General features: G+C 43.2%; 1 protein-coding gene across 4 annotated transcripts in view; it reads left to right on the top strand.

Annotated features, from left to right (window-relative positions):
* Window positions 1-5277: 5277 nt before the first annotated feature.
* rif1 (replication timing regulatory factor 1) overlaps window positions 5278-13589 on the top strand; it is a 50421-nt gene continuing 42109 nt past the window's right edge. For all 4 annotated transcript variants that reach the window (XM_078403351.1, XM_078403353.1, XM_078403352.1 and 1 more), the window contains exons 1-3: window positions 5278-5484; window positions 11476-11604; window positions 12098-12176. In XM_078403351.1, the coding sequence (XP_078259477.1) occupies window positions 11492-11604; window positions 12098-12176 (192 nt within the window). In that variant the 5' untranslated portion in view covers window positions 5278-5484; window positions 11476-11491. The remainder of the gene's footprint in view (window positions 5485-11475; window positions 11605-12097; window positions 12177-13589) is intronic.

The raw sequence follows: 13589 nt of genomic DNA, 5'->3' as shown, positions 1-13589 counted from the left end.
GTCACGTGGGAACGCGACCATGGGGATTGGTCCAGGGAACGACATCACTGATTGGCCAGCGATGTCATGTGCGCGTTTGGCGCCCGTTTTAGTCAGTTCGGCGAAGTCTTCAAGGAAGACAGTAAGTTTGTATTGGTTGTCCAGTACCTTGTTGTTTAACTCTGTATTCGTGTATTGCGGCTGCAATAAACTTCGTCTACAACCAACAAGTTTCGGACTCGCCATAATTGGCTTAAATTTAGAGCACAGAGCACATTAAAACATTGCACAGCACAACAGAATTTCTAGCCTCCTATGCCAACATATGGGCTTTATTTAGACACAGCATTCCCAGAACTAGGGAGAATCTGGCTAAAAATATTGATTAAAATTCAAGATTTCAAGGTCAGTTTGTTACATGTACCAATTAAGGTACAGTGAAGTTTGAGTTACCATAGCCCCCATACTAAGTGAAAAGCAACAAGACACACAGCCACATAAAATAAAAGTTAACATAAACATCCACCACAGCGGCTCCCCACATTCCTCACTGTGATGGAAGGTAATAAAGTCCAATCTTCTCCCTCTTTATTCTCTCGCGGTTGGGGCTGTCGAATCATCTGCAGTCAGGGCCATCAATACTCCCGCAGCCGGCGATCCGAAGGCTTCTCATTGGGGTGATCGAAACTCCCACGTCGGGACGGTTGAAACTCTCATGGCTTGGAGCTCCTGAATCGGTCTCTAACCAGGGACCGCGAGGTCGACGATGTTAAAGTCTATAGGCCTGCGGTTGGAGCACTCCACAGTCGATCTCCGGCAAAGGGATCGCAAGCTCCACGTTGGTAGGTCCGCGCCGCGCCCGCGGTGGAAGCGCCGGGTCCGTCTCCAGAAAAGGCCGTGCCACTCCACGATGTTAGGCTGCAGTAGGGACGGAGATACAATACGGGAAAAAATCGCATCTCCGTCGAGATAAGAGTTTGAAAAACGTTTCCCCCAGCCCCAAAGGAAAAAAAAATCGGCAAATAGCAAACATGCAAATAGAAAATGCAGAGAATTGTGGACGCAGCACAGACCATCACATAAACCAACTCCCTTCCATTGACTAAATCTACACTTCACTGGGAAGTGTTGGAGAAATCCAAAGGGAAGGTCTGTGATAGGTTGGAAAGGCAGGGAGATCAAACGAGGAAAAAGGACAAAGTACTGAAATAACTCAGTGGATCAAGCAGCGTCTCTGAAGATCATGGATAGGAGACAATTCAGACAAAGCGACCCTATCCACATGTTTCAGAGATGCTGCCTGACCCGATGAGTTACTCCAACACTTTGTGTCTTTTTTTTAAACCAGCATCTGCAGATCCTTGTTGCTACAGATCAAATGATATGTTGGCAAATGACAACTGGGAACTGTCCTGTTATCAGTGGTTCAAGGAATATTGGAAAGTGGCATGTTAGACAGGCACAATTTAAAAAAAAATCAAAACTAACCTTTATTCAACATAAAATAAAACAAAACAAAAAATAATATATATAAAATATATAACTGCAAAAAATAAAACTCTTCAGGCATTCTCAGTGTCTATATATTCAATAGTGTCATATTCAGTGGTGTTTGCACCACTGTTTAAAGAAAACACCCTTGCCACTTATGTGCCCCACTGGGGTGTTATCCCTTCCCTTCGAAGACATTCCCACAAAATGCTGGATTAACTCTGTAGAACAGGCAGCATCTCTGGATAGAAGGAATGGGTGACGTTTCGGGTCGAGACCCTTCTTCAGTCTGGGTTACCCCAGCATTTTGTGTCTATCTTCGGTGTAAACCAGCATCTACAGTTCCTTCCTACACATTATCCCTTCCAAGTCAATGGATATTTTTAAGGCAGAGATAGATTCCTGATTAGTACGGGTGTCAGGGGTTATGGGGAGAAGACATGAGAATGGGGTTAATAAGAGGAGACAGATCAGCTAAAGGCGGAGTAGACTTGATGGGCCGAATGGCCCAATTCTGCTCCTATTACTTACGACCTTCCCTTCATTTCTTTGAGGGTTTCCTTGCTCGACTCTGCCCCTCAATGTCCAGCAGCAGAAGGTCTCCACACACCCTCCCAGCTCCCAAAGTATTTACTTCTTCACCAGGCAGAGAATAGAAGATGAAATGTGTAGGAAGGACCTGCAGATGCTAGTTTACATCAAAGGTAGACATGGAATAGACTAACCAATCCAGCGGCGCATGCACACAAGCACACCAGCACACAACCTGCTAACTCTTCTCTTTTTTTTTTCTTCATGATTGCTTTCTTCTCTGCTTCCCCACCCTCCCCCCAAAAAGCTCTGTTCAATATGCATTACCTGCGTCCTTTCCAAAGATAATAGAGCAGAGCAAGATGGACCATTCCGTAGAAATCGTGTACACTGAAGTGTAGTATGCAACGGAGCGGAACGTTCGCCATTTTAGTAAGCAAAACCCGCCGTTCGTTATGCCTCTCGCAGTGTAATATATCTGATAATATATCTGATATATATACACACACACATTAAATATATCTAGTTTCTTTCTTGGGACTTCCCCTAATAATTTTCTTATTCTCTCTCTCTTATTCTCTCTCTCTCTCTCTCTTATTCTCTCTCTCTCTCTTATTCTCTCTCTCTCTTATTCTCTCTCTCTCTTATTCTCTCTCTCTCTTATTCTCTCTCTCTCTCTCTCTCTCTCTCTCTCTCTCTCTCTCTCTCTCTCTCTCTCTCTCTCTCTCTCTCTCTCTCTCTCTCTCTCTCTCTCTCTCATATATATATAATCAGTCATGCACACATTTCTCAGCACATGGTTTTCCTTATCATGATCACTGTTCTCTCACATACATTTCATGAGGGCCTACCCATACACATTCGCAATCAGTGACATCAAACGTATTTCCAGAAATCTGAATATTGTGAATAAAATAACTATGAACACATGACAAGATATTTTTTCATTCTTTTCATTCTATATTAGTGTAATAAAATGTAATGCATACATACCTACACTGATACAGAAGTGCTAGCTTTAGATATGAATAATGTACATTGCTACCATAGTTTAGATTTGAATTTAACATATAATTGAGGGGGTCAGTGCAATATAGTACTAACCCTCACTTTTGTGAAAAATGAGTTGAATGAATGAATGAATGGATGAATGAATAAGTTTATTGATTAAGTTTATTGGCCAATTATGTGCATATACAAGGAATGTGCCTTGGTGCTCCGCTCAGAAATGACAACACAAACATACAGTTAACAATTAAGAATAAAGCATAACAACATCAAAACAATAAGAATACAACATTAAGGTCTAAACATGTGGGTGAAAATAAACCAGATCAAAAAAGAGACTACAGACTTTGGTTATAGAGTAAAACTACTACTAAATTTCCACGCATGTAGTACATCCGTGAAAGAGAACGCCTACAAGTCCTTGGTCAGACCCAAATTGGAGTATTGTGGAGCTGTATGGGATCCTTTCAACAACAACAAGATTACCCTGGAGAAAGTACAACGCCGAGCAGCTTGCTTTGTATGTAATGACTACAAGCGCAAATCAAGCGTGAATAATATGCTGACTTCTCTCGAATGGGATATCCTAGAGCTCCGCAGAATCAGGCGTAGACTTTTTTGCAATTTAGAAAGAGATTCACAAAATCACACCATCAAATCTTCTGTCATCCCAGAGCACCAACTGCCATGAAACAAGACAAAATACCGGTCCCTACATCATCAACTCGTTGAATTTCAATAAACTTTGCTACCAATATTCCCTTTACCCTAGGACGATAAGGGAATGAAATATGCTACCACCCAACAGAAGTGCCGCACCCGATGTTCAGTCATTTAAAAAGGGGATTGAGCAACTAGATCTCCTCGAAGGTATCACAAAATGCTGGAGTCTAGGAGAGAAGGAATCGGTGACGTTTTTGGTCGAGACCCTTCTTCAGACTGATGACTTGGATGAAGGGATTAATAGTAACATTAGCAAATTTGCAGATGACACAAAGCTGGGTGGCAGTGTGAACTGTGAGGAAGATGTTATGAGGTTGCAGGGTGACTTGGACAGGTTGAGTGAGTGGGCAGATGCATGGCAGATGCAGTTTAATGTGAATAAGTGTGAGGTTATCCACTTTGGTGGTAAGAATAGGAAGGCAGATTATTATCTGAATGGTGTCAAGTTAGGAAAAGGGGACATACAATGAGATCTGGGTGTCCTAGTGCATCAGTCACTGAAAGGAAGCATGCAGGTACAGCAGGCTGTGAAGAAAGCCAATGGAATGTTCGCCTTCATAACAAGAGGAGTTGAGTATAGGAGCAAAGAGGTCCTTCTGCAGTTGTACAGGGCCCTAGTAAGACCTCACCTGGAGTACTGTGTGGAGTTTTGGTCTCCAAATTTGAGGAAGGATATTCTTGCTATTGAGGGCGTGCAGCGTAGGTTCACTAGGTTAATTCCCAGAATGGCGAGACTGTCGTATGTTGAAAGACTGGAGCGACTAGGCTTCTATACACTGGAATTTAGACGGATGAGAGGGGATCTTATTGAAACATATAAGATTATTAAGGGGTTGGACACATTAGAGGCAGGAAACATGTTCCCAATGTTGGGGGAGTCCAGAACCAGGGGCCACAGTTTACGAATAAGGGGTTTATTTAGAATCGAGATGAGGAAAAAAAATTTCAGTCAGAGAGTTGTAAATCTGTGGAATTCTCTGCCTCAGAAGGCAGTGGAGGCTAATTCTCTGAACGCATTCAAGAGAGAGCTAGATAGAGCTCTTAAGGAAAGCGGAGTCAGGGGGTATGGGGAGAAGGTAGGAACGGGGTACTGATTGAGAATGATCAGCCATGATCACATTGAATGGTAGTGCTGGCTCGAAGGGCCGAATGGCCTTACTCCTGCACCTATTTGTCTATCAGTCTGAAGAAGGGTCTCGACCCGAAACGTCACCCATTCCTTCTCTCCTAGTCTGGATGCTGCTTGACCTGCTGAGTTACTCCAGCATTTTGTGATACCTTCGATTTGTACCAGCATCTGCAGTTTTTTTTTGTTTCCTACACAACTAGATCTCCTCAACTTGGACGGTAAAAAAAAAGCCCCATTTCAAAATTTAATCACTACTCTACTCACTCTGCGACCTGCGCGAGATAATCACTTATGAGGGGTGTTTGCGCAGTAATCAACCAGAACCAGAGCCCAGAGCCAGAACAGAACAGAACTGAGGGGAGGGGAGACGCAGCCGGTTGCTGGGGTGAAAGGTCGTTACCCAGGCTGCCCCGCCGTTTGGCGCGAGTATTTTCCCGCGGGCAGCGAGCGAGCTAGTGAGCGTTGGTTTGGAGAGAGCGCGCGCGGGGCCGGCGGGCGGGCAACGAACGAACGGAGGGACCAGCGGCGGCAGTGGCAGTGGGCGCGTGTCTGCGGTGGCGGAGGCCTCAGCTCAACCCATCTTCGCACCGGGCGATGTGTGCGTAGAGGCGATCGGCCGTCCGGTAGGAAGAAAAGCGGTCGGAGGGCTAATATCGCTATCTTCCCTCCCTCCCTCCCCCGAACTATTGATAGATACAGCGCCGCGTAATGTGTGCTTGCCTTAGAGGCGACCGTGCAGTAGTGAGGGAGGAATAAAAGCGGGGGCGGTGGGGTGGGATGGGATGGCACCGTTTCGTTTTTCCACTATCGCTATTACCCCCCCCCCCCCCCCTTCATGTGTGCATAGAGGTGGTCGTCTGGTAGAGAGGGAAGTGGGAGGAGGAGAGAGGTGGGGGATTGTTTATTCTTCTTTTCTCCGCTTCTCTTCCCCCCCCCCCCCCCCCATTTAATGCTCCCCCTCTCTAGAGATACAGCACCGTCACCGGGTGATGTGTGCATCGAGGCGACCGGTATAGAAGAAAAAACGGGGCCCCTCCTCCCCTTCGTTTTCCCCTATCGTTATTACCCTCGATCTCTTTAGACTTTAGAGATATAGTATAGACTCGGGTGATGTGTGTTTAGAGCGGCCGTCCGGTAGGGAGGAAAGCCGGGCCCCCCTCTGCTTCGTGTTGCCCATTTATTACCCCCTATCTCTTTAGACTTTAGAGATACAGCATCGGGGCAATGTGTGCATAGAAGCGGCCGGCCGAAAGGTAGGAAGAGTGGGCTCTGCTTATTTCCCCCCTTTATTACTGCCTCTCTCTTTAGACTTTTCAGGGATATACCACTGAAGAAGGGTCTCGACCCGAAATGTCACCCATTCCTTTTATCCAGAGATGCGCCAGCATTTTGTGCCTATCTTTGACAGAAACAGGCCATTTAGCCATCCAGCAATCAACCCCTCACACTAACACTGTCCTACACACACTAGGGACCATTTACAGTTTATACCGAAGCCAATTAACTCTACAAACCTATACGTCTTTGGGATGTGAGAAGAAACCTGGTTTCTCCTATTCTCTTTTCTGCTCATCTTCTCGCCCTATCGCTCCAGAGATTGGGCAAAAGGCTGTCTGCCTGTCTCTGTGTAGGAAGGAACCAGCCTCGTCAACAGTCTCATTTTGTCTTTTTTGTTAATTTTCGTGTGTTTTAAAAGTTTGTTTTAAATGTTCTCTGGTTTGTTTTATGTGGGAGAGGGGGTCGGGGAAAACTATTTTGCAAACTTTTGCCGGAGATGCTATTTTTTACCGGACTGTATCTCCGGTCGCACATGGAGTATTATGATTATTATAATTAACTGCAGATGCTAGTTTATATCGAAGGTTAGACACAAAATGTTGGGGTAACTCAATGGGTCAGGCAGCATCTCTGGAGAAAAGGAACAGTTCAACATTCGGGTCGGAACTCCCTCTACTTTGGTTCTGCTTCGAGGGAGGGAAAGATGAGGGTTGGGCAGGGAGGTAAGATGCAGAGATTGGCGGTGAGTAGTCTGCCCATTTATTCCAAAGCTGCCATTCTGTGGTGTCTGCCTGTTGGTACTCAAAATGTAATTACTTTAACAATTCTATTGTTTCACGGGGTCTTAAACCTGACTTGTGTCTCTAAATTAAAATTTATAAACTATTTCTAAAAGTGTATTTATAAATCATAGGAACAAGAGACTGCAATTGCTGGCTTACAAAAAAAGACAAAGTGCTGGAGTAACTTTGGATCCGGCAGCATCTCAGGAGAACCTCTTCACACAAGAAGAGGAGATTGGCTGACGAAGGCTCCTGACCTGAAATGTCACCCATCCATGTTCCCCAGAGATGCTATCTGACCTGTTGAGTTACTCCAACACTATTTTCATTTGTAAACTGGAGTTACATGCCTTCAGTTTCCAGTCATGGGATTTTATCTGTGATGGGTTACAGCTTAGCGTCCCTGTCCCTTGTGATTGAAGAGTACAAGTAGTGATGTGGGGTCCATTGTAAGGAGAATGGTTTAAGGTGTTTCATTCAATTAGTGAAAATGAAAATTTCTTGGAATAATGTGTCTTGTAACTTTTATTCTGAACTTGATCAGAGAAAGTGATCAATAGTTTTTTAGACAATAGACAAGGGGTAGCCCATTCGGCCCTTCGAGCCAGCACCGCCATTCAATGTGATCATGGCTGATCATTCTCAATCAGTACCCCGTTCCTGCCTTCTCCCCATACCCCCTGACTCCGCTATCCTTAAAAGCTCTATCTAGCTCTCTCTTGAATGCATTCAGAGAATTGGCCTCCACTGCCATCTGAGGCAGAGAATTCCACAGATTCACACTCTCTGACTGATAAAGTTTTTCCTCATCTCCGTTCTAAATGGCCTACCCCTTATTCTTAAACTGTGGCCCCTGGTTCTGGACTCCCCCAACATTGGGAACATGTTTCCTGCCTCTAATGTGTCCAACCCCTTAATAATCTTATACGTTTCGATCAGATCCCCTCTCATCCTTCTAAATTCCAGTGTATACAAGCCTAGTCGCTCCAGTCTGTCAACATATGACAGTCCCGCCATTCCGGGAATTAACCTAGTAAACCTACGCTGCACACCCTCAATAGCAAGAATATCCTTCCTCAAATTTGGAGACCAAAACTGCACACAGTACTCCAGGTGCGGTCTCACTAGGGCCCTGTACAATAGCGGAAGGACCTCTTTGCTCCTATACTCAACTCCTCTTGTTATGAAGGCCAACATTCCATTGGGTTTCTTCACTGCCTGCTGTACCTGCATGCTTACATTCAGTGACTGATGCACTAGGACACCCAGATCTCGTTGTATGTCCCCTTTTCCTAACTTGACACCATTCAGATAATAATCTGCCTTCCCATTCTTACCACCAAAGTGGATAACCTCACACTTATCCACATTAAACTGCATCTGCCATGCATCCGCCCACTCACACAACCTGTCCAAGTCACCCTGCAACCTCATAGCATCTTCCTCACAGCTCACACTGCCACCCAGCTTTGTATCATCTGCAAATTTGCTAATGGTAGTTTTAATCCCTTCATCCAAGTCATTGATGTATATTGTAAATAGCTGAGGTCCCAGCACCGAGCCTTGCGGTACCCCACTAGTCACTGCCTGCCATTCTGAAAGGGACCCATTTATCCCCACTCTTTGCTTTCTGTCTGTCAACCAATTTTCTATCCATGTCAGTACCCTATCTCCAATACCATGCACTCTAATTTTGCCCACCAATCTCCTATGTGGCACCTTGTCGAAGGCTTTCTGAAAGTCTAGGTACACCACATCCACCGGCTCTCCCCTGTCAATTTTCCTAGTTACATCCTCAAAATGTCAATTTTCCTAGTTACATCCTCAAAAAAAAGTTTTCTCAGCAAATATGCACTTGCATTTTGTATTTGAATTAGCAGTGTTTAGCAAAATTTAAATATATAAAACCAAAACTACTTACAAATTCGATTCCATAAAGGTACACAAAATATCAAATTGCAGTGGTTACTTTTCTTTGTGGTCTAGGAAATTAGATGGTAGTTGTGACAGCATATAGGAACAGATGGTGGCATGGTAATATTCTTTTAAAAATGGCCAGGAGACTAGTAATTCCAATTGCTATATTATTTGCTTTCTTGTTTTAATTGTTAGAGTTAAGTCGTTTATGCAAGAATGTTCTAAATTTCATATTGGGCTACAATAATCATTTTTTACTGGACATTGAAAGATATGATGGCTTTGGATCTCATCTATCGGTTAATAAAGCCGGGGGGGGGGGAGGAAATGGATTAGCTGTTACAAAAAATCTTTTAATACCATTGAACCCTTTGGTTTTGATCCCAGTTGTCAATGCTTTTCTTGTAGATTGTCATCTTCTGCCACCTGTTCAGCATTTTTCTGCCTCAAACTCTTGGAGTTACTGAGTGTCTAATTTATGAGTGGTTATAGATTTTTCCTATTGCTTGCGGGTCACCTTTGGCATCATTTTTTTAACTTAGTTTCTTCCTTTGACTTGCATATTGTCTGGTTTGAGATAATGCCTATATAGGAGGTTAGACAATAAAATGTGCGACACTGATTTGACTTATTTTATTTGATAATCGATCATTCGTAATATCAAATTAGGATATCAGAACTGAGGAAACGACAAACAATCACATTTTGTTACTCTGGGAGAAAAAACAAAGTCTACATTATTATCAAAGCCATTATCCATAGCAAGTTGCCCATGTACTACTTGCTTCCAGTATCTAGACAGTACAACTTGCTTCCATCTCCGAAACATTGATTTTACAATTAGCTTAGTCTTGAGACGGAAGTTTTTATTCATGCCAAACTTACGAATGATTTTAATCAAACTTTCATTTCCCCTAGTACAATTGTCTTATTCCACATGTCTTTTGTGCTCTCTGATCCATATTTGCTTTCTTTCAATCAAATCTCCATAACATTACGTTTTCCATCACTTGGCCTTTCCATCACTTGTGCTTTGACAGATTATTGTTGTGAAGTAGTTTTTCCAGGCTGGAGTGCCTATACAGGCATCCTGATCAAGGGTCCTGGACATGAAATGGTAACGTCTGCCCTATCCCCAGATGTTGCTTAACTTAAATTATATTCCAGCACTTTTATTTTTGTAAATTTCAGATTTCTTGCACCTACGCACTTTGTTTATATTAAGGAAAAGGAATCAGCCATAAGATGGGCAAGGAGAAATAAATTAGTGAAGGGGTTACAAATAATCCGGATTCTCCTATTCCAGTGGGCTGTGAATGCACAACAATTAAGCAAGTTCAAAACTAAAATCTATATATCTTTGGAGATCTGGGAATAAAAGTGAGAAGCTATTGATTGACCAGGTAGCTCTGTGTAAAGTTTTTAAACCTCTCCCTTTTTAAAGCTCTAGCTTTCTACATTTTGAATAACACGTTTTATGTTTTCTCCTTTTAGTTGAAATTATGTTACCTAAACTAATTTATTTGTGGTGCTAGCTGTTCATGGGTTTTAATGGCCTTTTTGTGATGGATTTTCCAAAACTAACTATTCCTTGAGTAGCTTAATTGTTGTCAGTGTAACTGTCAAACAATCTTGGCTCTTTTTCCTTGAGTAGCCCCTTGGCATTAACGTGGCTGATGAGGTTGTTATGTGACCAAAAGGGATTACTGCAGGCAAAGCGGGAAACGATTATTGGGAGGATAGGTGATTACTTTGGCACGTACTGTGTTCCTTGTGGCAAATGCATTGGACTTCTCTGATTGCAAAGAATGGATTTTAAGTTTTCAGTGCAATCTTGAATGTTCCTTCATGATTTTGAATGCCGTGCTCTTAGAAGTTTTGTTTTGTGCAATGTGGGTGCAAAGTAATCCAGTTATTGGACCAGTGGCCATTAACACAGACTGGAATTCACTCGTTTGAATTCCACTGCAGAAGTTTGTCATTAAAATTAATATTATTTAAAACTGGATTTTAAACAGTTTGTCTTTAATGAAGGGATTTTGCCATTCTTGTCTAGTTTGGTTACATCATGTTTCTTAACCCACTAACAGGGTTGACTGATTCCTCAGTTCAGGTCAGTTGCTAATGAACAATAAATGTTCATGTTGCCAGCAACACACATTGTTTGATTGAATAACTAAGTCTTCATTTAAAAAACAAAATGTAAGCAAACCTTTGAGGATTTATTTACCTTTTACTGGATTCTCAAATTTTTAAGAACCTCACATTGAAAATTATGAGTTAAGTTCCAGTGCGCAGACCAACTACATTTAGCTGCAAGCAGAATTTGTAAGTAGTCTCGTGACTTTTAGCATTGCAACCTCTACATTGTTACTATACTTTCCTTGAGAATATGTAGTCTCCTGTTAAAAGAATAGAAAGGTTTGACTTCATGACATACTAATAGTGTTATCGTATTCTGTATAATTTTTGAAGTGTTTGATGTGAATAATTTTTGATTTGGTGGTATTCTTGATTTATGACTTGTTTATTTTATTAAAAAGGCACTAAGAATGTCACATTGAAATGTTAGATTTAAAATAAGAGCACTCGAAGGTGGAAGACTAACTGAGGTTTTTTTTCTTTCCCCCCCCTCAGTATTCTGAGCACCAGAATGATGGCTGCTGCTGATCCAGCAGCTTCTGGTTTGCTACCGCTGTTGGAGACGTTGGAAGATACATCTGTATCATCAACAGAGCAAGTGGATGCCTACCTTACTATTTCCAGGTCAGTATGAGACATTCAGGAATATGAAACGGGGGGTCTTGCTGCGATGCGTCTGGTTTCTTTAAAGATTTTGGTAAATTTGAGGATTTATTGATACTTGCAAACATTGGCCATACCACATAAATTTTCTATTACAAATAGTGATGTATATGGTTCAATTTTGTCTAGTCAGTGACCAGCAATGCAAAGAAGCAGATCATCAAAAGAGATGTTTGCTGATGTTCTTTTTCAGAATTACATTTCATGTCTTGATTAAATAACGTTTGTGGCTGGAGCCACGATTAAAGACACGAGCAACCTAAGCATGTATTTTCTCCTATTGGTCAAATCCTTGGGTGCAGTTCGGCTTTTATGGTTTTTAATCTGGAAAATGTTAAAAAAAAATACTCAGTGGGTCACGCAATAACTGTGAAAAAAGAATAGCATCGTTTAATATTTAATGTTCTAGATTGAAGTCTAAACTATTTTTCTTTGTATTCATTCAATGTTTAAGTCGGCTTGGTGGAGAAGATGGAAAGGAATTTGCTGGTGCAGTTAACAAACAATTTACTCGACTCTGTGAAGTACTCAAAGTAGGTTTTTAGTTTTGTGCATCAACATGAAATGCTATCCAATGATTTTCTTTAGTAATGTTGAAATGTATCAATACTTTATTTGGAGACTATCCAATTACTGTTAGACACAAAATGCTGGAGTAGGGCAGCATCTCGGGAGAGAAGGAATGGGTGGCGTTTCGGTTCGAGACCCTTCAGACTGATGTAATGGGAGGGGGTGGGACTAAAAGATAGAATGTAGGAGGAGACAGACTAGTGGGAGAACTGAGAAGGGGGAGGGGATAGAGAGGGAAAGCAAGGGCCATCTGAAGTTAGAGACGTCAATGTTCATACCGTTGGGGTGTAAACTACCCAAGCGAAATATGAGGTGCTGTTCCACCAATTTGCGCTGGGCCTCGCTCTGTCAATTTAGGAGGCCCAGGACAGAAAGGTCAGATTGGGAGGGGGAGATCAAGTAGGTTAAGGCGGACTGAGCGGAGGTGTTCAGCGAAACGATCGCCGAGCCTGCTCGGTCTCCTCGATGTAGCGAAGTTGACACCTGGAACAGTGGATACAGTAGATGAGGTTGGAGGAGGTGCAAGTGAACCTCTGCCTAACCTGGAAAGACTGTTTGGGTCCTTGGATGGAGTTGAGGGGAGAGGTAAAGGGACAGGTGTTGCATCTCCTTGCAGGGGAAAGTACCTGGGGAGGGGGTGGTTTGGGTGGGAAGGGACGTGTTGACCAGGGAGTTTTGGAGGGAATGGTCTCTGCGGAAAGCAGAAAGGGGTGGAGATGGGAAGATGTGGCCAGTAGCGGGATCCCGTTGGAGGTGGTGAAAATGTTGGAGGATTATATGTTGTATGCGACGGCTGATGGGGTGGAAGGTGAGGACAGGGAGGACTCTGTCCTTGTTATGAATGGGGAGAGTGGGAGCAAGAGCAGAGCTGTGGGATATCGAGGAGACGCTAGTGAGAGCCTCGTCTATAATGGAAGAGGGGGACCCCCGTTTCCTAAAGAATGAGGACATCTCCGATGCCTTGGTATGGAGGGCATCCTGGGCGCAGATAAGGCGTAGACGGAGGAATTGGGAGTAGAGGATAGAGTCCTTGCAGGAAACAGGGTGGGAAGAAGTGTAGTCAAGATAGCTATAGGAGTCAGTAGCCCTGGTATCATATCATATCATATATATATACAGCCGGAAACACGCCTTTTCGGCCCACCAAGTCCGTGCCGCCCAGTGATCCCCGTACATTAACACTATCCTACACCCACTAGGGACAATTTTTACATTTACCCAGCCAATTAACCTACATACCTGTACGTCTTTGGAGTGTGGGAGGAAACCGAAGATCTCGGAGAAAACCCACGCAGGTCACGGGGAGAACGTACAAACTCCTTACAGTGCAGCACCCGTAGTCAGGATCGAACCTGAGTCTCCGGCGCTGCATTCGC

The sequence above is a fragment of the Rhinoraja longicauda genome, chromosome 8 (assembly GCF_053455715.1).
Source record: "Rhinoraja longicauda isolate Sanriku21f chromosome 8, sRhiLon1.1, whole genome shotgun sequence".
Taxonomy (NCBI): domain Eukaryota; kingdom Metazoa; phylum Chordata; class Chondrichthyes; order Rajiformes; family Arhynchobatidae; genus Rhinoraja; species Rhinoraja longicauda.
This window is presented reverse-complemented; position numbering and strand designations above follow the sequence as displayed.